The sequence below is a fragment of the Erithacus rubecula genome (assembly GCF_903797595.1).
Source record: "Erithacus rubecula genome assembly, chromosome: 2".
NCBI classification, from domain to species: domain Eukaryota; kingdom Metazoa; phylum Chordata; class Aves; order Passeriformes; family Muscicapidae; genus Erithacus; species Erithacus rubecula.
In genome coordinates, this window is record NC_136685.1 from 88,174,477 (window position 1) to 88,201,560 (window position 27,084).

The 27,084-nt window shown below is 38.7% G+C and overlaps 1 protein-coding gene across 3 annotated transcripts in view; it reads right to left on the bottom strand.

The window, feature by feature from the left end:
* Positions 1-27,084, bottom strand: part of LPGAT1 (lysophosphatidylglycerol acyltransferase 1) — a 58,080-nt gene that overhangs the window by 20,974 nt on the left and 10,022 nt on the right. For all 3 annotated transcript variants that reach the window (XM_079332755.1, XM_079332756.1, XM_079332757.1), the window contains exons 4-6: positions 9,261-9,379; positions 4,910-5,005; positions 2,546-2,819 (exon numbers count right to left, since the gene is read on the bottom strand). In XM_079332755.1, the coding sequence (XP_079188881.1) occupies positions 2,546-2,819; positions 4,910-5,005; positions 9,261-9,379 (489 nt within the window). The remainder of the gene's footprint in view (positions 1-2,545; positions 2,820-4,909; positions 5,006-9,260; positions 9,380-27,084) is intronic.

Genomic DNA, 27,084 nt, shown 5'->3' on the forward strand with positions numbered 1-27,084 from the left:
AAATTACAGCAGTCAAGAACAGAACTGTGTATCATGACTCAACATTAAAATAGCTACCCAGGAAACTCAACAGGACATAATTTTTGATGAGAACTCTTAATCTATAAACCAATTTAACTAAAATCATGTAAGAGAGGAAGGTGAATTCCCGTGAGTATCAATAAAGCTTGGTGGAAGCAAAAAGAAGACAGGGAGAATAATAAATAATGGAGCAGAAAGCTTACTATAGTAAGCTGAATAATTTGGCAACCCAGGACTCCAGGAACACTGTTAAGACAGAGCAGTACAGAGCACAAGAAGTGCTGCAGATGAAAAATGTGTCCAACAAACCATGAAGTTCAAGTGTGATGTTTCTGATAAAGAAACCACTTCCCAAGCAAAGGAGAAGAGTTATAATGTACAAAAGGTTTATAGGCAGTCTCTCTGCAAGCCACTGGCAAAACCTTTACTTTGTGCACTACACCTGGCTCTAGCACCCACAGCTCAACAATGGTCACCTGAACAGGAGGGAAGGTTGATTTCACTGACATGGGATTGCCATCTGATTAAAAAAAGGGAAAAGGCAGAAGAGATTCAAACTAAAGATATTCACTAACTTTGTTAGACTTCTAACTTTATAATATAACCATAGCAGTTTATACAACTATATTTCATTCAACTGAACATTTTCTGACATGGCAAGAGACCAGTAAAAGCATTCAGAAAGCAACAGATTAGAGGAAGAATCTTTTACACAAGATACAAATCAAGAACTAATACTCATACATCTCTGAAAGGGAAGTTTTACCATGCTAGAAACAGTTTTGTGCATAAAATACCTCAGTGTCACTATTATCAAATACTACGTTTTCCTAGCATGCAAAATTTACTTTCACTGTTCTTTTCCATCCTTTTTAGTACATTTTTAAGCCCACTACTATGAAAGAGTGACAGCTAAACCCACGCATTTCATTCCTATTTTTGCCCAATTATCTTTCCTTGAGTAGGATGGACAATATGGTTTCATTTTGTTTCTGAGAGAGTCCCTTTATTTTAGTACCCAGTTAGGTCAACCACTATCAAATGCTCATTTCTCTACAGTGTGAATGATGCCACTCTAAGAGGGAAAAAAAAAAAAAAAAGGAAGCCAGGTTTGATGTTCAGCTAGGCTGTTAGCAACCTAAGAATAGGAAAATATAAAATTGGTATTTGACAAGCACTTTTGGTCTCCCTCCAGAACCAGACAACTGAAATTAATTTGAGGAACTTCTTATTCTTCATAGCTTTTTAAGACAGCAAGAAATAGAACAGGAACAGTCCAAACTTTTCTCCTCAAAAAACCCCAAACTTTTTAACAAGAACTGGGGTATTCAGTTTCTCTCTTTTAAACCTAAAATGTTTTATGACAACAGCTTTCTTCAGCCTTTCTCTTCTGAATGTAGCCTGACAGGAAACACCCTGATGCATTTCACAGCTTGATTTTTCAGATAATTTTAAATCCTACCTTCACTTCTGCAAGAACATCATCTCAATTTATTTCCAATGTTGACAAGAATAACTTCAAAACTAAAAATCTGGAAGCAATTTCTGTACAAGGTTCTTGCTATCCCTGAGATTTGAACTTCAGACAGAAAATAATCCAAAGTCCTCTGCATACGTGGCCTCATTAGTAAGGATCTTTGTTTCAAATTGCTAAATGATTATCAAAATTTGGCTGTGGAAACACCAGCACCACCCATCAACAAACTATGACAACCCCACAATCCATTGTTTCTATCATAAGTAACAGAAATCCACAAGGAAGTTAAGATCTAACCCTGCTCCTGAACATGCCAAGAAGTTAATTTTAAAAACTGAAAGACTAAAGCACCACATCCCATAACTACAGATATTATTTATATCCCAGCTATACCCTCCCCTATAGCCCAGCCCTCCCAGAACAATAATGGTGCAGGAATGTTCTTATTGTCTCATAACTCTCTGACACAATAGCCAAAACAATCCTTCAAATCTAGTGATCAGTGACAGTTAATTCCAGCAACAATGGGGACAGGCAACACAAAGACTTATACAGAACAGAAGAACTTGAACTCAGTGGAATATAGTTCAAGAAAAGGAATAAACTATACAGCAGTGGATGCAAAGAAATTTTTAAAGCCTGGAATAAAAATATGAACATAACTAGCATATTGCAGAAATACTTTTACTATAGTTCCACGCTGTCACTAACCAGTGCAAACCATCAATCTTGCTGAAAGGAGCAGATCACCTTCTTGTTCACCCTGGGTGCCTATTCCAGTGTCTGCTTCTCCCATCATGTGAGCCAAGCCAAGCACTCAGGCAGATATGCCACAGACTAAATCAAATTAAAGCTAAGGTGGGGTTTTTTTTGTCTCAACATCAAAAATAAAGTTAGCAGAATTATAACTAATTACGAAAACATTTATATAAAATACATTATAAATGTATTTGACATTTGAAGAGACCAACTCTACACAATGTTTCTCTTAACTCCAATCTTTGACATTTAATTGGCCTTGTACCCATACAGTGAAGTGATCTTTACCTTTTCTCACAGCATCTCCACCTGATGGAGTTCCATTTTCTTGTGGCGCTACAAGCGTTTTCAGAATTACTTGTGTTGCCCCAATTCTTGGCAGGGTGACATGTTTAAGAAATGGCAAATTGTTTTTCTTGGCAAAGGCCTGGCTTGTTTCTCTTCTTTTCCTAAGAAAGCCACCCTCTGGAAATAAAACAATCCATTTCCTATTGCGGCTCCTGTAATATTTTTCTAGATGTTCTTTGAGTAACACAAGCTGCTGGTCACGGTGTGTTCTCCCCTGTAAGGATAAAACGTTATCTAAATAAAATGACTGCTTGAAAGAGATAGCATCAGACATAATTATATTTCTAAGGTTTCTCTCTTTTCAGAGATAAAAGTAAGCTCCTGAGACAATAAAAAGCAATGTTCTCCTCAGAGTACCTACTGCAGGCCTACAGGTTTCAGCTGATTAACCACAGACCTCACTCAGACCTGCACTGCTCCAGTGACTCTCCCATTTCTTCTCTTTGATGCATTAGGACAACTTCTTCACTTAAGAACAGTAAGATATGTCCTTAATTACTGCAGAAATATCTTTGGGAACAATCTTTCCTCTTCCCATCTCTGCATGCATCAAGCTACCCAAATTTTCAGAGGAATCTCTTTACATTAATTAGCATTTTTTAAGTGCTCCAAAGTGACTTTGTCAAATCACTCAAAAGACACAAGAGGGTAAATTTAAAGCTCTCCTCAACAGAGGTGATTTTAATTCTCTGAAATGTCTACAATAATGCCACAGACATTGCACTGTTTGGTGGTTAGCTGGGTTTTTTTGGTCAGAGGAAAGAAGAGGGAAAGGGTGGGGTTGAATGAAAGATTATTTTACTAAAGGTGAATTTTGTGAAAGTGCTTCTATGTTTAAGTCTCACTATGGCAATTACTTCAGACTTACCACATGACAGAGAAAGAAAAGGCTGTGCCTGCTCACATTAATGCAATTATAAAGCAATATAGAAGTCCTCAGTTAAGCCAGTCCTTTCATATCAGACCACAGGACTCCAGGATAGCATAGTAGTTAAGGAAAGGGCAGTGAACAATAACCATTCAAATATTACTAGAACCTTTCTAGAGTTAGGCTAAGGACCATTACTCACCCACATGAAGTATTTTGCCACACCCAAAGCCTAACAGCCCAGAAACATTTTATTTTCAACTGGCTTATCTTCAGACTCACAATGACATCATTGTATCTGTGATGTTGTCTGTGTCAGCCACTTTACAAAAAATGAGGAAAAGCCTTAGTTTTTGCAGCTCAGTGATGGTTTTGTGACTGAAACTGCAACCCCACATTCAGAAATCATAACAAACAAGGTGACAGTCCTTGCCTACCTCAAAATGTGCATATGGTAAATTGTACCTATTGGAACAGATTTATATTTTACAAAGCATCCAACCCTGTTCCTTCCATCCATCCTCTCACAATACACAGTTGTGTGCCTCTAGAGACCTTTGTTTTACCTACTTTTGCCTGATGTTTTCTAACTATGCCTCTAGTGCTAGTGAGAAATCTCACTTCAGCTGTGTACTGATGTTTAGGCACTTTATTTCATTCTAAGTGAATTAACTTCTTTCCTGCAATGTGAAATTCTCTCTGTCCCTCCACACATTTTATCTCCAGACAAAGGAATAAGGAGACGAAAGAAACATGAATGATGAATATTTAAGTTCACAAAACTGGTTCATGCTTTTCATTGGCCTCCTGAGTTTCTGCTTAGAGTGCAGTTTGATCAACAGCCACAAAACAACAAAAAAACTCTACCCAAACTGTATGAAATAATCTGAGGGTCTCACTCATTAATACTTGAGAAGCTGAGCTCAACAGACATTCTTCCCTTCTGCTCAAATAATAATTAACCATCAAGAAACAATTACTAATTACACAGGTTCATCACCACCTTAAACTGATCCACTACTATGGATCCACTACCACCAAAAGGGACAGTCCTGCCTTTCCTAATTTGAAATTCTGTAATGAGAACAGTGACCTAACCAGATAGACTCTCTGCATGGCTTCAATGTCACTAAGGAAAGCTGAGAGGTGCCCTCAGAAACAGAGATAAAAAGGACTGCCCATGCATTTTGCCTGTACACCTCTCTCATAATAGGCTCCCTTCACAACTGGACTCCATAATCATTTGTGTCTATGCAAAAAATAAAAATAGCTTGGAAAATAAAGTAGCTTCAGAACAAAGACCTGCCTAAATATATACTTTACAGCATTGTTATTTCATTGTGCAAATCAACCAGGAGGTGATAAGTAAGTCCCATAACACCACAATGTTCCAAATACAAGGATAAATCAAAGCACTGTTACATGTTTCCATTTACCTGTCTTATAAAGAAGTCTCCATGGATTAGAGACACAATGCCAAAGTTTGTATACTTAAAAATATGATCCATCAGCCACATCATCTGACGGACAACCTGAAAAGTAAAAACAAATTTTTTAAATGAGTGAATTATCAAGTGCAAAATGAATTATGTATATACTGGTCACATCCTTGTCACTCTTACAACAGCAATAAAACTAGCAAATAAATAGAATTAGGTCTTTTATGTCCAAAATATAAAGCAGCACAGGTGCTATGCTTCTCCCTTGAGAGTAGAATTAAATAGCTGCCTTTTTGTTATATAACATACAGTTCTACAATATTAGCCATGGCAGAGCAGCCACATGTATCCCTCAGAATTTAACCAAATCCTGCTGCTTGTCCCAGTGAAGCAGCCCAGTGGGAAGGCAAAAACAGAGCTGAACCATCAATTCACTTGACCATTACTTCTTACAAGATAATGAAAGCAGCTGCTTTACCTGTTCAATCCTTTGGGATTTAAAATAGGAGAATTACTCCCAACAAAGTAAACAACAAAAGGGAAAAGCTTCTTTTCTCACAAAGTCTTTTCTCTCCTACATGTAGTCTTTGAGAGAGGTAGGAAGTGGCACTCCAAAACTTGAAAGTGTCTCTTACATGCTCCCAATGCTAGGCTAGGCTGCCTTTTCCCTGTGTTATGAGACCACATCACAACTGATGCAAGTTCAGCGAACCTGAAGTCATGTAAGACAGTACTCTTCCATTTACCACTATCAAAAAAGAATATGAAGGACTGTGACATTTCCCTGGTGGTCAGATGATCATTCAAGCACCTTCTGCTTTGCATCTTTCTCACACACTTTGAGGCAAACAAAAGAAAGCAACCTAAGAAATGAAGATAACATGCTAGTATCCCTTCCTGTCTGCCACTGGTATTCCTTACTAGACACTACACATCCAAAGGACCAAAGGCACACTATGCATTTGTAAGTGACAAAAGAAAAATTAGTTCCTAGATACAATTCTTTACTTGAGACTAACATTGGTGAAATTGTTTATCCCACAGCTATCTCCAGGCTTGTGTCAAATAAAAGTGAGGATCTTAAAGCCAAATTCTTCCCTGCAGACATCAACATTCTTTCCATTTCAGTAAATTAAAAAGCTTTATGGAAAAAAAAAAAAAAAAAAAAAAAAAGCCAAGAAAGAAAAGGTGTGCCTAAGGACAAGAGCTAAAAAAAGCATCACTCAAAGCATCACTCTTCAAGGCACTACAATGAGCTCATGCCCACGCAACACCCAAAGGTGACAGGCTGGTGTAGGGAACCACATCCTTTGATAAAAACATCACCAAAATCTCACTAATGATGACTTAGCCTGCAGCAGCACACAGGCCTGCCAGTGTTAATCTACTGCTTTGGCATTTTGACAACTATAGCTCTATTGTATCAAGCAGAAGTTAAATCAACATAGTCTATTTTACTGGAGGAGATAAGCAAGCTTAACACTCTGCTTTTCTGGAAAGAAAACGTGTCTTTTGAGGAGTCAACACTAGTCCCAGATGTTCCATGGCAATCCTGGATGAGGAACTCTTGCCTAGCAGTGCTACTGCTTCTCCCCTACCATACCACTTGATGCTTTTTATTTACTTGATCACTGCTTTTCTGTCTGAAGCCCATCTCACCTTGTTTTAGGTGACACAGGGCTTCTAACTAGCATCCCTGAGCTTCCTCAATCTTTCTGAGGAGTGATGAGATTTTATCAAAGCTAAGTGTGACATGCAAATTCTAACTAAAACACACACAGTCTGCTGTGTGTGGGCTGCAAAGAGAAACTTCAGAGCCCAGTGAGCATAAATCTGCCTGTAAGCCTAGGCAATGGGGTAAGAAGTACAAAGAGAAAGTATTTTTATGTATGAATTATGATATACACATACTAACACACCAAATCAAAATAGCAGTTCAAAGAATAGGACACAGTTATCTTGTCTGTAATCAAAAGGCAAATGAGATTAATGGATATTCATTTTATTTTGCTACCAAGGACAGAATAGAGGACATTGCAAAATTTGGTTGGTAACTCATCTATGTAGTGACTCCTCTATTTAGCACCCTCAGGAATGAAACAACACTTCTGAGATGAGCCTCTTATCACTTGCATTTCAAGGAGGTTTAAACAAAGACATTCAGAAGTGTTATGAACACAAATTCATAGTTGTTGATGGCTTCAAAGAGCTTCTGGATGCCACTTCAGGTTCTTTTTCCTTCATGCTTCCTGGTTAAGTAAGTTCAGAAGCTAGAAAAAGCTTTTATCAACTATATATTAAAAAAAACTAGATGCCTTCTACTCACAGACTCCCTTTCACTTCAGTCTACACTGATTCCATAAAGCAACATGGATAGACTGAATTTCATGTTTCAAGCATCTCTAAGCACTTGCAGATTACATCTGGTTTTGGTCTGTACTGGCTGGCAGAAGCAAGCAAAAGAAGTTCTGGACTGGCACAAGCTTAACCCTCCTTAACAACAACAAAAAAATCTTTACAATTACAATCTTGCTGACAGATGAGTATCAAGCTTGTGAAGGACTCCATGTAAAGTTTAAACTGGATTTAAGGAAAGCTGACTAATTTAAGCATTTGCATACTGTATAACAATTATTTTTGGACAGGCAGGCTTATTTTTTTTCCTGCAGTACTTTCACAGTCACACTAAGTAAAGACTCTTTACAAATACAAAGCATACTATTTAAAAGCACCTGATCCAGGCAAGTTCTAGCAAAGATAAACTACCCTGATCTTTCTCATTATTTTCAGCCACTTGTACTACTCATGCTGTATTCTAAGCATGTATTGAAGTTCATATTGTTTTATTTCTTTATTAGCTAAAAACATTAAAGCCACACTAAGCTCTGGACATGTACATTCCAAGAGCAATGACTGCAACTACTTAAGGGAAAAAATAATGATTTTAGGGATTTTCTGCTTTTCTGAAAACATGCAAACCTTATAATTTCCATGAAGATTATTTGTGACCTCAATGTCTTCCTCCATTTTTAGCATCTCCTACATTCACTGACACTTCTTCTGTCTTGACTGAAACCTTTAAGCTATGGGGTCAAACAGGATAAACATGACTTAGATTTACATCTATAAACTAGTGGTCAAGATCATATGCCATACATATCCACAGGACTACACCCTCACAGTCATATCTTTACCACAAGATTGACCTAATTACAATTTTGATGAAGGGAATTAAAAGAGTTTATTCTCTCATTCTACTCATTTGGGTACAGCACAGAATACCATATATACCAAATTCCCTTAATTCCAAAAGAAACAAAAGCAATCAAAAGTACTTTTAAAATAGCCTGTTCTAGGCTAGAGCAGAAAGAAAGAAAGGAAACTGTTCCATGTTCAGTAGCATTTTCTTATTTTGTGAGGTTGGGTTGTTTAAAAGGTTCTTTTTTTTTTTGTTGTTTGAGTTTTTTTTAATTAGCTTTGCTCTCATAAGCAAGATCTAGAAAATTTTCTAAAAAAATTGTAAATCACTGATAAAAGGTAACTGTACCTGTAACTATATTAATTTGCACTAAGAAAAACTGTTACAAATTGTGCAGATGGAACAAAAGGCAGTTCTTATTTCTTCACAGCATGATGAAGGAAGCAACACTGACACTTCAAGAAAGAAGACAACACTAAGACAGACAGAGCTGATGCATTTTTTCAGCTTGACAGGTATGCCTCCCACCCTTTGTAGCCTAATCATGCACACATGTCCTTTTTCCTAAATTTGATCTCTTGTTTAGATCCTATGCTCTGTTTTCTACTCCTTTAATATGAATTTTCTGAACAGCATTGCATGAAACGATTAACATTAGTTACACCTCTCACCAGGAAGTGCTTAAGGGCTTGTGAAATAAGAGCTCAAGCAATTTTGACCTTAGCTGGTGGCTTAACTTTGGCATGCCCTCACTCCTACCAAAATCCTATACACAGCTTGCTCTAACTTTGAGAAGAATTCCATGCTGGCATACAGTCACAACCAAGAAGCTAGACCTGTGTTGGTGTGAGCAAATTTGGCTTGAGTTGCACAAGGTGAGAGGAAAAAGTCAAGTACATGATTACTGTGAGGAGATCTGCCTCCCTTTGCATTAACCTTGAGTGGATGTACAGTGACTCAGCTCATACCTGACCTTCTCCAAGGACAGCATTCAGGTCTAGACCTGCTCCAAGCTCCTGGCTGTCACACTGTCCCAAATCCAACCAGAAAGCTCCCAACTGGGATGACCTGGTGGGCTGGCACCTCAAAGTGAGCAGTCCCAGGGAAGCCAGCACACACAGCAGCCCCCCTGCCCCAGACGTAGCCTACCGTGCCTTTGTCCTGAAGGCACATCATCAGAGTGCAGACGTCACCCGTCGCTTGGTGGTTCACCAGCACCATGGCTTCATCTTCTGACACTGCTTTAACATCATCACCCCATTCCACTACTATCAAAAAATAAAAAAAAAAAAAGGTACATTTAACAATGAGCACATGGAAAATTTTCTTATCAACAAAAGAAAACAAAATGACCCCACACCCACACTATAATCATAAAGAAACATAATTGCTACATGCCAATTTAAACCGGCACATAGCATAAGGCAGGAATATCAGCAAGACTGTTTTTCCAAGCAGGGGGTATTCCAGCTTAGTTTGAAATTGCATGCACAGAATAAGAACAAAACAAAAATACTCTATCAGAACATGTGCAGAGAGATTGATCTTTTTGTGTCATTACACCATTCTATATTTAGGGTCTGAAAATTATATAAGCTTTTGACCCAGCTTTCGTATTCTTCTATCTCACCTCATTAGATTAAAAAGAAAATTATATTGTCAACAGTGGGTTTTGCTTGCTGATCTTGTTTGTTTTTATTAAACTTAGCAAGTTTTTTTCATTTCTACACTCACTATTATTATTCTACTCCAGTAAAAGCAAAACAAAAAAAAACTGTACTGGGATCATTAGGTTTAAAATGCTATGTTAAACAAACTCATTCATCCCCATCTAAACGAGTTAGCTATAGGCAAGGAAGTGGGTTCAGAAAATGCTGCTCAGATGACAGAATCTATTAGTTAATATTTTGTAGACCAGAGACCAGATGCTCCAGTGGCAAGAATGATGTCAGAAGGAAGATATAGTTGTTTATCATCCAACACTCTGACTATCAAAACCATGCTGAGATAAGAAGAGGGTTTAAAATTGATAGTTCCATCTTCATAAAGTAACTAAGTGGAGAAAGAGAAGATTGCCTCCCAAAGAAGACAGGATGGGAAACTTGGAAAAGTGTGCTGTAAATTGAAGACTAGAATATGTCTAATGCTGCTGCTGGGGCAAAGAGGCAAGTGAGTAGAGTCTGTCTTTCTTCAGTGAGAGGGATGGACACTACAGTGCAGGGTAAAGGAAAAAGGCAGAGGAGCTCTATGAAGTTCCAAAAGAAAAGATGCCTCACCCGTGCATGTAGGATATAGCTTTTTTTGTGTTTGTTCCATACCAAAAGTGTTCCTACTGGATATTATTTTCAGTTCTGACAACAAAGGAAATATTTCATCTGCACTACTGACTCTTTTGTACTGCTAGAAGTTCTTCAGACAGTGAAAAAACTCTTGGCACAGGCCAATTCCTTCACTATCTGTCTTTTAATAGACATTTTAACCAATGCAAAGGCTACACACTGAAGGCAAGAAGCAATAATCCATGCATAGCTTCCCTGTCCTTGCAGAAATCAATTAGCATCACACTTCTGAAAATGGCCACTTTATTACTTTCTAACAGCTCCAAAGTTAGTACCAAGTTGAGACTTGAACACAAAATAAAAAAATAAAATGTGGTATTTGGCCACAAGTAGATAAAATCAGCCTGGAGATATAATGGTGAAGAGGACTGCTCATTCTATTATGTTCAATCTCCTCTCCTTTCCCCAGGAAAGCTAAGCACAGATCTTTCCTTATTTTTCCCACCATGAACCTGGAAGACCTCCTTTATCCCTCCTCCTCCCTATGCAAATTCCCTGTGATGCCCCAACTCCATGAAAGTTGGGAAATGCTTGGCCACAGCATCATAGTTGACTGCACACCTTCCTTATCAAGTATTTCACATACCTCACTATGGCAGCATCCCACAGAGCAAGAGACTAAGATGAAATGAGAATTGTTTTAAAAGGAAATAAATCAACCACATACAGGCTTTGAAATTATTACTTCAATGTTTCTATTAAGCAGCCAATATGCAATAGTCTTACTGAACTATGGCTTTCTAAAGTAATAAAAACAAAATACTAAATGTATCAAGTATCTACAAAATCACTTTTCTCACAAGTAGCTAATTGTTTCCAACTAAAATGACTTGATTTCTAGATCACTCAGAGAAAAGAAATGCATTCCTTTACTACAGATATTTCTCTGGAACACAGCAATTTATTCCTAATAATTTAAACTGTAAAACACAGTTCTACACAGTTCTTCACAGAACTGTAGAACTGTAGAAGATCTCTTCAAAAATGAGTCAGAGATCTAACTTTATAATGGATTAAAATAAAGTTCATGACTGAAAAATACAAGCCATGAGAAGCAGCATACAATTGAAAACAACTAAAGAGCACTGATGAAGCATAATTTGCTATTTTAAAAATACATTTTTAACACACTAAGTGAAGACGAATGTCTGACTGAAACTTTGAGATAGGCCCAGTCAAAGAAATACAGGAGAAAAAACTTTTTCTTGTTACTGATTTTACCTACTGCTGTTAAGTACAAGAGGGTGTAAAACAAACAAGCAGCTCACAATGCACTAAGAGGTTTCAGCTGAGAAGTAAGGAAAAGGTGAGCTCTGTGATCCCACTCCAAATGCAAAGAAATTGCATTTAATTCTTCAGCTGATTTGCTCCACTCCTTTTACCTATAAACCAGCCAGGCTAACAACCCAGCTTCTGTGACCCAGCTGACAGGTAGTGGGTTATTAAATCCCAGTGTAGCAGCTCTAGCTTCTATTCTTCCCCGTGTCATTCCTCCTCAGGCAATCAGGCTGTCTCTTGTGCTTAATAACGCTTTATGGTCAATTGATTGACCTGATTATCAAGGAGAAAACAATCACTTGGTTCAAGTCCTTCACAGAGCATTCCTGGATTGAAAAAGAAAATAGCAAGCCACAAAAGTGTGCAGAAAAAACACTGCCCTTACTGCAGTTTTTTTTAAAGAAGAAAAAACCCAAACCCTCAAGTCTCTAGAATTTGAAGTTCACGGTGTCCCTTGAAACTCAGTAGGGGGAATAAATGCTTGTCTTCAATTCTCTCCCCACACAAAGGAGAACCTTTTCCTTTAAGAAATACTTGCACTATTGCATTCCTATACTGCAGTTGGAAACATATAAATCAAAACCTCAGCTGCATGGCAGCAGAACCAACAACACTGCTTTGCTGCACTGTAAGAAGACAAAAAATAGCCCAAAGACAAATATTTGTCACTCGGGGGCCTGAGATCCAGCAAACTTTCCTCCACAGCTTCTTTCTATTGCCAGAGCACATTTTCTAAAGACAGCAGTTCTGTGTCTACAGCCTGATAATAGTCTGATTTCTGCAAATGCAGTTTAACATTGCAAAATAACATAAAGGGAAGAAAGAGCAGGAAATCATTTTAATGTGGCAAGACAGAAATGACTTGGCTGTGTGAGAGACTTCACTTGTGGCTTCAGGTTATGAGCAAAAGGCTTCACCAGAAAAGGATGAGGACAAGTTTACTTGCAATTACATGAACCCCAAGACAGAAATATTTACCCTTCTCTCATAAAAAGAAGTCCAAGATGTAGAACATCAAGAAAATATTTCATCTAATGAGCTGCAGACTTAGCTTTTTACAAGCTACTCCTTACAGAGCTTGAAGAAGAGACAAAAGTAACAAAATTTCTTCCATAATTTTACTGAACTATTACTAGCTGTTGAGAGTTCTCAGAACACTTGGCTGCTTTGCAATCATGTCCTTAATGTAACTGTCTGCATGCAAGTAATGCTATGAATAAATATTCAAACACTTCAATTACAGTATGACACTAGGTTGAGGAAAGGACTGCTAACCTAAGAATTTATTAGATTTCATTTATTTATTTCATAGTTTCAAATATATCTGGAAGAATAGCAGTCTACTGGTCTGTGCAACCACCCAGACATTAATATGAACAACTACATTTTGAATACTATATCTTAAAACTTTAAAAATGCTCTGAAATTTTCAGCATCTTTTTGTTATAGTCAGTAGTTTCACTACAGTGTGTGACCTAAGAATTGGCATAGATCTCCTTGGTCTCATAACAACTTCAGTCCTAATTTATTATTTCAAAAGGCACAGAATTTTTTAAAACTGACATTTTATAGCAAGGTCAGGGAATTGACCTTAAGAATTCTAATCACAACTATTGAAACACAAATCACCTAAAACATACAGTATATGTAAACATGTGATTGATTTGGATATTCCCTTTATTTAGACCTGAGTCCACACAATATTTACAACTTTCTTTAGAAACTGGGAGAAATTAAGAACTTCCACTCCAGAACTTTCCACAGAATGACAGGATGGATGAGGCTGGAAGGCACTACAGTGGCTCATGCAGCCCAACCTCCCTGCTCAAGCAGCGTCATCCCGGAGCACACAGCCTCTCTGGGCAATGTGTTCCAGTGCTTGGTCACTGCACTGTAATGAAATTCTTCCTCATATTCAGGTGGAAATCCCTGTGCATCATTTTCTGCCCACAGCCTCTTGTCCTATTGCCAAGCAGCAGAGCAGAGCCTGGTCCATCCTCCTACATCTCCCTCCAGACATTTAAGTAGATTGATGAGGTCACCCCTCAGTCACCTCTCTTATCTTTTCCTCCTCAGAGAGATGCTCCAGTCCCTGCATCACCTTTGCAGACCTCCACTGGACCAGCTCCAGTAGCTCCACATCTCTCTTGTACTGAGGAGCCCAGAACTGTACACAGCACTCCAGGTGTGAGCAGAACTGAGGGGCAGGATCATCACCCTCAACCTGCTGGCAATGCTTTCCTAATGCACCCCAGGACACTGCTGGCCTTCCTGACACAAGGCACTGCTGGCTCCAGGACAGCTTGTTGTCCACCAGGACCTCCAGGTCATTCTTGGCAGAGCTGCTTTCCAGCAGGTCAGCTCCCAGACTGTGCTGCTGCTGCACTGGGTTATTCCTCCCCAGGTACAGGACCCTGCCTTTCCAGACCCATCCTTAGTTTATTTTCTCTTCTGATCATTTGCATCCATGTTACAAGACTTCATGAAAATTTGTTTCAATTTCCAAGTTTCAAGAAGCTGCAGACTGGCAACTCTTAAAACTGAACAGAATTAGTCGATTGCTTGGAAACCTTTAGCAACAAAAAAAAAAACATTACTGAGAAACAGCCTTCCTCAAAAGCCACCCTGCTATCTAACAGAAAGAATGTTATTGTTAGGTATTCAGCAGTGACTAATGCCTGACAACCAGGTTTCTATGTTTTAAACATTTCCCCTCTTACTCAAGCTTTTGTGTCTGGCAAGTTGCAATCCTGCTTTACTGTAATTCATAAATGACTCGTCAAAGCATGTTTCAACTGGAGTAACCATGTACAGTTGTTCAACTCATTTGTCTCTCCTTAATAGATGGCATTCTTTGATAGCTGACATTACAAAATGCCAAAGTGATGCCAGAGGTTTAATACTACTTAGATGTTTTTAACCTTTCACAAAAAGGTTAAGGTATTTATCTCTGGGAATTGGTTGTCTACAGTGGGAAAAAAAAAAATCTGAAAATGAACAATAGACTAAGCTAATTATCATACAGTTAGTCTTTTACACTTATTAAGTATGCATTTTAGGGTCAGAAGATATTTAAAAACACCTACATCAAATCAGACATGTACTACTGGAAAGAGAAGAATAGCTCTTCCTATCCCACCCATTCCTTCCAAAATTCCTACTGTGAAGGAAGACTTCCTATCTTGTTTTTAGTAGCACACAAGAGGTACAGATGATGAATAGAAATACAATACAGAAAAGGAGGGAAAGAATATACATACAATATCATCTCATTAAACATGACTTCACTTAACATACTGTCCTTCTACTAAAGAATATACCCTTCCTAAAAGGAGTCTTGTTGATTTCAAGGTTATCACAATATCCTTATCTTTAGGTTATAAACACGTAATTTCAAACCAGATTTTGCTAACAAAAAGAGCATCCTTTACAGAAAATCTGATTCAGAATTTTATGATGATAAAGGGGGAAATTGCCAGTGCAGTCAGTTTATTTCCATAAAGAAAAACACTTGAAAAAGAAAATTCAGGGTAGGAGCAGCATCTGGGGAAAGGAAGGCTGCAAATAAAGGGAGGTTATTCCAACAATATATGTTAATAAACCAAGGCTGGGTTTAAGATGTCTCAGTCACCATCTTTGTTTTCCTGTGACCAACCATTTTGCACATCTCTACGCTTCATTGTACAAAACAAGTTTTTTGCTCTCAGTTCTTCTTAGCTTCCACTCCCTGCTTCTGCAGTTTAAAGTCAGATCTGCTTCATGGACAAGGGCACTTTAGTAGTATTTATTCCCTAAGACAACCCACCATCTTACTTCAAGTAACCAACAGAAGTGTTAAAAACAGGAGACAATTACAGCAGAGATGCCCTGGCTCTGCCACCTTTCTAACCAACCCAAGAACCGTGTTTTTCCTAAAGCATGGCAGTTTATTTTGGAAATAGGCTCTAGCAATGACTGCTTCTGAAGACTGACATAATTTTCCTGGAGTGCACATTCCAGACCTCATGGGTACAGTTTACTTGAGTTCTATAATTCACTGGCACGAGAGATGACGCTTGTGGCTGAAGAGAGGGCTCCTTTTACCCGTACGTGAATGAGAATCAATAATCAGCAAAACCTTAGCTCACCTCCAAGGAAGAAAACTTCTTCCAAGGACTTAAGTACTGGCAATACCATTTCAAGAGCTTCAGCATTTTGCAGTTGTATTAGGCAAGCAGTTTATATGATGAGAAAACTTTTAAAATTAACAAATATGGTCAGAATACACAAGCTATGATCACAGCAGATATTTAAGGAAGAGTTCCAATATGTCTTAAGCATTACAAGGACACATCTTGAACAGGACATACCCTTCACATTTTCTGGAGGTCTCAGTTATTTTATGCTGCTCCCACAACACTGCTTGAAATGTAGAGGCACTCAAGTCCTACAACTCCTAGTTCTGATCATCCAAATTGGAAGCCCAGCTGCAGATGGTGGTTCCTGCTCCCAGGGAGTAGCACAAGCCACAGTGCTTGTAGCCACACAGGTAAATGGGAACTGAGAGATGAGAAGATTGCCATTGATGTCAGCTTTCATGACTACAGTGGTGATGAACTGTAGCAGCTGAGAAGGAACTCCACTCTGTTTTGTTGCTTCTATTCTTAGAAAAGCAACTGCAAGACTGAAGAAGGAGATGGAGTGCTGAAATCCTTTTGAAGTAGCTCACGCTCATGAGTCAGAGCACTAGCAGAAGGAGCAGGCTGAACAGCACATTCCTCCCCAGTGACAGATAAAATACATTAACCACCCAGAAGAACATCAATGCATTCATGAACTAATATCCTGATGCTCTAAAACTGTACACACTGCAGATGTTATAATGGTCAGGAGGAAAAAAAGTTTGTTTGAAGTCTAGAAGATGAAGCAAAACAGTGGGGTAGTCTGGCAAGTTTTTCTCACCATTAAAAATATTTCAAAATAAAAGATCAGCACAAGTAAAGGTTATTAAGGGATACAGCAATCAAATGCTCACACCTAAAGGTTGAAAATTATTGTGACAAGCTTTAAAGTATGCACACAAGAAATTACCTCTTTAGAAGCACACTATCACCAAGGTCCTAAAAAGGCAGCTGAACCTGAGCCAAGAGTAAATACACTTCAGATTAACTGCCACCACTTCAGTTTATGTGCAAAGCTGACATCCTGTACCATTTTTGTCATTCCCAGTTACAGTACGGAAATAATGTCAACCTATGTTCAAAAATGTTTATTCCCAACATGAAACAAAGACTAAATTTACAGGACAGTCTTTAAGATTACCATAAACCAAAAGAAGGATGTAAGCTGAACTTTTGCCTTCTCCTGGTCAAAAACCACTGGGTATGACCAAAAAGTTGTAACACTGTAAGTGACAGAAGCAAAGAAATATATTTTCATAAAACAACTATCTAAGAGATTCTGAATACAAGGATCTCAGGTAAGTTGTTACATAGTAGAAAGACAAAATTTGCAGCTTACTAAGACTGCACAATGGAAGGAAACCTCATTTAACAATCACCGATCACAAGACCTATAGTATGAAAAAATGTGCCATGGAATTTTAGTCCAGAGATACTTTATTCCTCCTTAAAGAGAATACATAGACTTGAAAATTGTAAGTGACAAGCAAGACATAAAATTTTTTTAACCACTCTGCACTTTGTGATTCAAGTCCAAGGTCAGAGACAGTGATGGAAACACCCCAGACCATCTCTCATCACAGAGGTCAGCACTTGCTTAACTAGACCTGATGCCAGACAAGGCTGTGGGTCTTGTATTTTGGTCTCTTTATCCACAAGAATAATTTTAACAAGTGAAAAAGGATTCTCACCAATTAAGCACATGACTTTAAATACTGAATCCACATAATACTCTCCTTTGTTTTACAATGCAAGTGTCAAAATTTCAGGGTTTCACCCATAACACTGAGTCTGCTTTTAACAAGAGGCAAATTTGATGTTGGACTGCCCTAAGCTGGTATCTTAGAAGTCCTTTTCAGTGTATTGTATATTGAAACTACAGTAATTTAACTATGGTTACAATGCAAAACATATCCTAATCTAAAATAAAACCATATCTGTAAGGCTGCTCTATGAAAAACAGCCTGGCTTTTCTAGAATTAAAAAAAATAAGTTACTTTGAAAGCAGCAGTTCTGGAATACAACACCACCACATTTCCAGCATGCTTTTTTACAAAAGGTTAAATACTACAGAGGAGCATGAGAAGAGGAAAGAGTGTTGGTTTTCTCTAGTAAAAAAGCATACCAGTGCTGCTGGGTAAGGAAAATATGCTATAAGCACAAAGCTTCCCATTACTGTTACCCTTATCACCCTTTCAAGCAAATAACAGTTGGCTGAGGCTCTGTATTTTTAATAACTTGAACCCAGCAGGTTGCTACAGTACTTTACTCATCTGGCCCATCACTGCTGCTGTGCAACTAAGCAAGCAGGAACAGAGCTGACAAACAGGGTCTGACTCAGCAAACACCAACAGGTGGGAAAAAAAGTGCTACAGCACTTTTGTCTTAATTTTCCCTTTAAAAACTACTGTTATCTTATAAAAAATACCCATCTGCTGCACGAGCTGGAGAACTTGTTCCCTCCTGGATTCAAGTCAGAAAACACCACATGACTTCATGCTCAGTATATAAAGTGGGAAGAGTGAAGAAGCAGGATGTTTGGAGTGATGGTGCTTGTCTTCCTGAGCAAACACTTGTGTGATGGAGCCCTGCTTTCCCAGGGATGGCTGAACACCTGCCTGCCATGGGGAAGTGGAGAAATACTTCCTTGTTTTGCTTTGCTTGTGGCACAGCTTTTGCTTCAACCCATGGGTTTCCTTACTTTTACTTTCAATCTTTCAATTCTCTGCCAGATCCTGCTCAGGGGGAGTGACCCAGCAGCTGTTTGGGGGGTGGCTGGGGTCAAACCACAACAAAGGGTCACTGACATGATTAAGGGACCAGAGCATCTTTCACAGGAGGAGAGGCTGAGGGAACTGGGACTGTTCAGCCTGAAGAACAAAAGGCTTCAGAGTAAAAATCGTACCCATGTGTCAGGACCTGGCAGCGGCACAGAGAGATGTGTAAAGGTGACTTAGCTAGACTTCTCCCTGCAGTGTCCAGTGACAGCCTGAGAGGTAATAGGGACAAATAAAAAAATAAAGGATATCCCACTTCAACACAAGACCAAAAAAACCTCAAAAAACCAAAACATTTTTACTATAGTATGTTTCTAGGTTGCACAATGAGGTTGTGAAATGTCCATCCTTGGAGCCGTTCAAATCTTGATAGGACATGAACCTGTGCAACTTGTTCTAGATGACCTTGCTTTGAGCTATATGATGAGCTATACAATCCTCAGAAGTACTTTCCAACCTAAACAATTCTGACAGCCTGACACCAGGAAGAAACACAGTGTTAACAGAACTCTCTTAGTGGATACATACAGCTACAACAAAACCTACAACTTCATCCTGAGGCATGAGAACGAACAGCCTTTACAATCACAAAGCACATGTTCAAATAAAAACTGGCAATGTTTTTTCTGTCTTACTGCTGCAGAACTGCAGTAAAGACATAAATCTGAAATATAGTTCAAATCTTAATAAGAAAGAAGCAGAGTATGATTCATCTGGAATCATCAAACAGGTAAAAAGGTAGAATCAACCTGAGAAGCTTGAGGCAACAATGTATTTTAGCCTGAATAAGTCATTGTGTTCACAGCTAGGAAGTCCTGATATCTTCATCTGAAGATCCCCATTTACATATTTTTATCTTTAACTATATTATGGAAAAGTGAACTCCTTTATTGAAGCTTCTGTTTCTGCATGACAAACATAACACATGTAAGCAGTGAGAGTGAAACTGAGCTACTTTAAGTTACTCAAACACCAAGATATTCAAATTACTACTTAATACTCAGATATAGATAGTGACACCTACTCAAACACAAAATTTAGAGTAATAACAAGTAAACAAAAAACCCCAACAGGTAAAGTAGGAAGGCCCCAATTATTTCCCTTATTATCTTTATCTAAGATATTTATCTAAGTTGCTCTTACACTTGAGAAGCAGAAGAGAGTCACTGCAACATCATGGGACAACCTGTGCTGGTGGAAAAAAATAAAACAAACAAACAAACTAGAAGGGGCAAGCCAGCACAATCAGGGCTATCAGAAGATGGCATGATGGGGCAGCAAGCACCAGTTGAATCAGGATGAATCCTTACAGAACTGTGGTTTGCTATGCTGGAAGACCTGCTGGGCAAGTCTGGTTGGCCCAACAAGAAAAGCATAACCAGTACGAGTCACCCAGGTTACCTCCAAAATCGCTGTGAATTTCTTTTTGAAACAAACTTGTTAGACATGTTGTGGTCTCTAAAACACAGCAAGTGTGGAGTTTTGTTCTTTTAAAGAACACATCTAGAACATGCTAAAAACCTGCAACCTTCCCACTCTTTTTTGGAAGCTTTATGTACAAGAGAGCATTAAACATCCTTGGTACAAAATTTTTGTAGCCATGTCACAGAGTCTACAGAGCCACTATTAAGGCAGGGACAGGGTGACAGCTGCTTAAACTTTAGCAGGTTTTGGATTTGTCTGGGGAAAGCAAATAGAAGAAAATATTTTATCCCTAAGAGAGCAGTTTGAAAACACACCCTCTGTCACAGTTAAAGTACTGCATCCTAGCAATAACCTGAGCTGCCTTTGCAGAATCAACTGACTAGACAGTAGAAATTACCCAGAGGCAGTACCAAAAACTACAATACCATTACTACAGTTTCCTTTTGAGTCACTAGCAATGGTATGCATTACTAATTTGATCCTGCTGCTTGTCTTTCCAGATGTGAAACTCCTCGTGATGCCAAAAAGACTCATTCATAAAGTACTTCACTTACCTCAACTGTTAAGGTGGCACAAAGAGTACAGCTAACACATCATACAGACTTAAAAAGCTAATAGACACAGCACTAAAGCAGACAAAGCCCAGTCAGGTTCCAGGGGAAACAATGCCCAGAGAAGAGAGCCAAGGTTTTTGGCCTTAAAGGGACACATTTCAGATTGTGTCATCAACACCAAAAAACAGTATATCCAAACCAAATGTGTGAAAAATCCCATTAAGATAATGGTCTGTGCAGAACAAATGACTTGTGAAATTGCAGGCCTGTTTCCTCCAGAGAGAGGACTCTCCAAGTGGTGGAAAGGCTGAAATCTGCTCTGCAGCCTCAGCTGTTCACTCTGAGAATCCTGATGTAAACTGGTCAGCCTAGAACAAGCTAGCCAAAACTAATAATCAACAAGTCACCATAGAGGAACACAGAATTCCCACAGCTCCCATTCAACTGTTCAGCTGCTTCTGCAGAGGTGCATACTGCAGGACTCTGTTAGGGATCAAATTTTATTCTTTGTGTAACAGATATGGGATCTGCACTATGTAGTCCAGAATAATATAAATAATGGGGAAACTGGACAAAGACTCACTGCACTTGCAAGGCAAAAGCAAGGCTTTAAACAAATAATTGGGAAAAATCTGTAATGCTGTTTCAAGAAGAAAATAAAACATGAACAGAGTCTGATGGATATAAAGAAATAAAGATAAGGATCATCTATTACCATGGATAGGTAAATAGATGGATGCAATCCACACTAGATTTTTCTGCTTTTGAAATGGACAGATTCAAGTCCTGGTTGCTTCACATAAGACTTGAAGGAATTTATTACAGAAATTTTAACTATACTCACTGATAACTGTTGAAGTGCTCAAAGTCAAATCCTGATAAAGACTAAATAAAATTTCCATTGTTACTTAAGAGGGAGCAACAACCTCTACCACAAAGTTATGCAAAAATTGGTGGTTTACTCTTGAGGGGTGGGGAGAAGAATTGAGGTTATTTTGAAAGCCACAGTTCCAGCCATACAGAAATTTCTGCTCTCAATTAATCTAGATCCTCCAGTCAGCCCAGCTGAAAGTGGGGCTTTAAAAAGCAAGTAGCTGGTGGCAGACAGTAATGAACCTGCCCAGGAAGAGATGGCCATTTCCTCTCCTTTTATGCAGATTGCAAGCTTCCAATATAATAACAAGGAAACCAGGGCATCTTGAAGCTTTTCAGACTGTTTTCCCAAAAAAACACAGCTGCAGAAATAACATGACATATGCAGCAATTTTCCACCAAATACCCCAAGCCATGCTATAGCAAGTCTTTCTGGGGACAGAAGAACTCAGCCTATTTTATTTATTACATACTGCAAGAGGGACTGGAGAAGGTGGCCAGCAATGAAAAGACACTCACTGTAGGTCTCGGTCACATTTTTCACAGGAAGTTTTAAGTTTCTGTATGATTTGGGACCACAAACTTTTCAGAGCACTACACAAGAGGCACTTTGAGGTAAAAGGCAAAATGCAGAAAACTGTCACTGGATTGCAAGAAGAGAGAAAGCAATTTATCATAGGAAACTAATAAAACACAGCTACTGTAGTGCACTTACATAATAGTTAGAGAGGTAACTCATCAAGGGTTTTCTGCTACCCATGAAAATCTCTGAAGAGCCTTGAGGTTTAAGAAATACAGGAACCAGAAAACTGTAATCAGACTGGAAGTGAGCAAACACTGTTTTTTCTTTATACAAGATGTGGAACCTGCCTGAAACTCCAAGTGAGAGTTTGCATTCATCTTTCTCCACATTCAAACCCTATAATAGCCTGGTGAAAAGGCCTGATCAGCCCCCAAGCATTCAACTGCTTAGCTCTGAACTGCACCACTGGGATCAGGGGCAGGCAAGGGTTACAGCAAGAGGGTTCACATCAAGAAAAGCTGCCAGAGTGACAACAGTTAAGGACTAAGACCATGCTTTTCAAAATCTAAGCTATGTTAAAAAAAATCTAATTACACAACTAAGCAAGGATACCATTTTCTCAGTGCTCAAATCAGCTGGGCTCAGAAAAACATGATATTTCATACATCCTTTAAATAAGTCCTATTGATTAAACACAAACAAACAAAACCAGATCTTAATCTGCTTTTCCTCCTCAGGGAAGCAAACTGCATGGCTTTAATCACTGGCTGAAGGTTCAAATCAAGAAAACAATACTATTACTGGAAGTTAAGATTCTCACTGTGGTAAGACCACTCCTATATCCCAGTTCTGATCATTACCTTCTGTTTACCTAAACCAAGCTGACACTTTGCAGTTATCTCTTCATATTCTTCAGTTCTTGCCTGAGTTACCACAAGACAAGATGATGCCTGTTATACAGCTGATGTTTTTCAGGCCAGCTCACTGTCCAGTAAAAATAATCACCACACAAAAGGGGCACCAGATGTATTTGGAAAACCCTTTACTTTTAGATTACCTTGATTAAACAGCCTACATGGGAAAGGCAAAAGCCCTTTCTGTGCATTTATTTGTCTCCTTTCAGTGACCTCAGAACTGAGGAGCTTGTCTCCACTTGAAGGACACTGACCATTTAAATCTTTACAACTTAGTCAAGTCTGGACAGAACAAAGAGCTACTGAGTGCCTGAATGATCACACAAGCACTGAGAATGCAGATGCAGCATAATCTGAAAATCAATATCCTCAAGCCATAAAACTGGCTACTAATCAACAGCTGCAGTATTACTCTTCTCCACCCACACACCTCTGTGCCATCCTCCAGCGTGGCCATATAGCACAGAACACACCCAGGCACTGGACATTCTCAAGCTGCAGCATGGAGGGGGACACTTAAAAACAAAAAGCCTGCAGAGAATCAAAAAATAACTGGATACAGATGCAAGAAAGAAGGATAAACCTTTTAAGAGAAGATGTTTTAAATGTTTCCACCATTATGTTTCAAGGACTTTAAAAAACTTTTCATCCATGCTAAAAATAACAGTCTTTACAACAAGGAAGTTGTAACATGAACAACACTGCCCCTTGGACTTATGAGATACCAGGTAATGTTTACCAAATAATGGATTTTATAAAGGCAGGGAGAAATGATGTTCAGTTACACAAATGTAATGAAATAATCTAATCATAAACCAATTAGAAGCTAACGATGCAAATAAGTATAATAGCAAATTCCTGTACTTAGTTTTATGTTTCTGTTTATGCAAATTCCTTTATTAAAACAAGAGGCCCCAGTAAGATTGAAAAGCATGCTGGAATGTGTATGACACCAATTCTAGCTGGGAACTTAAATATTACTTTTGTTGGTATGACACAACAAATGATTCAAGAGAACAAAACCTCTCATTAAATTTGCCTCAAGCTATCCTATACCAGTTCAGCAACTTTAAAGAATTAAGTGTGTGGCCAGGTTTCAGGTTGACAGTAAGCAGAAGCCCATCATAACATCAGAAGTAACATTTTTAATGGCATAGTCAGGCTATCACAAATTAAGTAATTAGCAGGAAAAAAACAATTTATCTCATTGTATTATTCTAGCTGATGTACCACAATGCAGCAGCAGAAAGTTTACTGTTCCTAATTTTACAAAAAGTTTAGCTCTCTGGCATCTGCTACTATTACAAAACAAATAATCCTCTTACACCTGCTGACAACTGCAAGAAGTACCTTGGATTTGTGGCAGATACTACTTGGAACTTCAGTAGTACTTTTTACTAACATAAAATGGTCATTCTCTAGAAACAAATTTATTCAGATGTTCTGAGTGGATGAATCCAACACCTATCCTTGGAGCACAGACCAGTAATGCACCTTTCAATGAAATACACAGGCTCAAATTGTGAAATATGTTGCTGCAATGACAGTAATTGAGGCTTTTCTTTCTCCCTCTCTTCTCACTCCTTGCATTAAAAAAAACCTGCACAGCTCAAATGAAAAAAGCAAGTTTCTATACATCTGGAACAACAGTGAAAATGACAGCAGAAAAATGTTGGGGAATGAAAAAAGAAAAAGAACAGACTTCAGAGTGCTTAAATTAAAAACTACTTCAGTGCAGAGCAGTTTCTCTGCAGAGCACCCACAAAGGGGTTGAACAATAGAGTTGTGAAAGAGACTGTGGAAATGGGCTTCTCCATTTCAAATACAGAAGGGTGCCACAAAGGAAAGAAGAAATGACAACTTTCAAGCTTCCACTTTACAATTGAATAATTAATGTGAATACTCCTAAGTCTGTCAGTAGCAATGGGCACTGTAAGCACTTTAAATGGAACTTGTGATCTGTGGCTACCAGTGCCTTGGCTTAGTCTACTCCTGAAACTCTTGCTTAAAGTCTTACAAATGACTTGTTCTTCAAATGAAAAGAAAACTAGGCAGAAAAAAAAAAAAAAGAAAGAAAAAAAATTAGTCAGGCTACAGAAGTCTAACACTGCCAAGGAGTAAAGAGTTTTGGCCAATACCATTCAAACATTGAATTCTACCTATCCAGCCAAATCCTCCATACTTTGCTCAAAGAAACTGCCTCAGATCAAACCCAGTGAGTGACCAGACAGACAGATTCACCACAAGGGAGGTAATGGGACTGGAAAAGAAGGCAGGAGGCCACCTGCTAGGGTTCCTTCCCACAGCAGCCACCCAAAATAACCCTTTGCCTTCCTACACTGACACAGTGACACCACTCATGGTTACACGAACTCAGCTCTGCATTTTAAATTCAGTAGGGTGTTAAATCAGAAAACGCAAGCGATAAAGGAAAAACAAAAAAGGTATGTTTCAGTATTTTCTCCCTTTGAAAGAAAGGATGAACAGAAGTGCTCCTCCAGCCTACAGAAATCTTGTCAAACTGCAGAAGCCCAAGACAGGTATCAAATGATTTTGAGTGTTTTGAGGTGTATTAACCAAGAGAGCAGAATTACCTGGGCAAAGACCTTGCTGTTGTCCCATTCCCTTCCTCTGTTATTACATTAGAAGTCCAAAATACTAGGTTTGAGAATAGAAGTCAAAGAGTTCCAAATAAAAAAATATTCATCTGTTCATTTTTGTCATCCACTCCATGCAAGAGGCTTAACAGATATTTGTATTAACCATGCCTGCATCTGGAAACATTTTTACAAATGTAAACTGAGCCTCAGAGGTCGTTCATTCTCTATTAATGCATACACAGGCTATGGTTCTATTTATTTCCAAGTAATGCTGTTGACAGGAGCAACAACAACTGAATTTCATGCCAGAGACAACCACAGGAAATAAAAATGGGTAAGAAAGAAGAATGCATTTGGAAAGCAAACTGGCAGCTATTGGAGTTGAATATTTGCCAGGCCATCCATACATATTTATGCATATCAAAATAGGACAGGTTAAGATACAAAACTCAAGAGGCCACACTTCTACTGTGATGCCTTCAAGAGTGGTGCAACAGTGGTACAGAACCCTTTTTGACAGACTCTCATGCTGCTTACAACCCACACCATTGCTCTCTCCCAGGTTTTCTCAAATATAATCAAATATACCTTGACCACCATGATTCTACGTGTCCTTGGGTCAGATTCACAACTGACTTTTCTTTGACTCTAACCTGCCTACAGTAATTGGAGCATCATTGCTCCTTCTTGAGAGTTTGATGTGGTTTTAAGAGGAAAATTAACACTACTCTAGCCAAATTCAGGATGGAGTTTCAGTCAGGCTGATGCCCTTCCAGTCCTCTTTTTAGGAGGCTACATGAACTTCCATTTAATATAGAGTAGAAGGTATTAAAAGCTCACTATATTAAGTTTTTTTACCAGTTACCCTTTTCCCTAATATTAAGAGTAAAGAGTTTTCTGCATATGCCTTTTGGATCTAAAAGACTATGATAAGCAAGGTATATTAAACCCCACAGGGAAGGATGCTGCTTCCAGCACCATCTGCCACTGCCAGGTTCATGTGTAGCTCCAGAAGCACACGTAACAAATGCTGATTTCCCAAAAACCCACTGTCTAACCTCCTTCTCCCCAACAGGATGGACAAGATATGCTGGCACTGTGGCAAACCCTGAATCACTGATGCACTGTTTGCACAAGCAGCAGATGTCAAACAAGACATACAATGGCTGAGTCTGCCTGCACTACCCTCAGCTGAGGCACAAACTTGGGTCTCTCTCCTCCACTCAGCTGTCAATTTTCACACAACTCATGAGAACACAATTATGCCTGAAATCAGAACCATCTGGTCAATTGCAGACAGATCTGCAACGAAGCAAATCAGAAGTGTGGGAGAGGTGAGAGAAAGAATAGCTGTTAAACATGTAGCTTAATCTCATCAGGAAACTATACTTAAACATGGTCACATTTATCTACATGGGTAATAAATACCCAAGTCATAAAATTACATTAAAACAGTGTTTGATGGCCCACCTTAAACACCACACTCAAACATAACTGATGCTTAAATTAACCAAAAGTATGTGTTCTTAA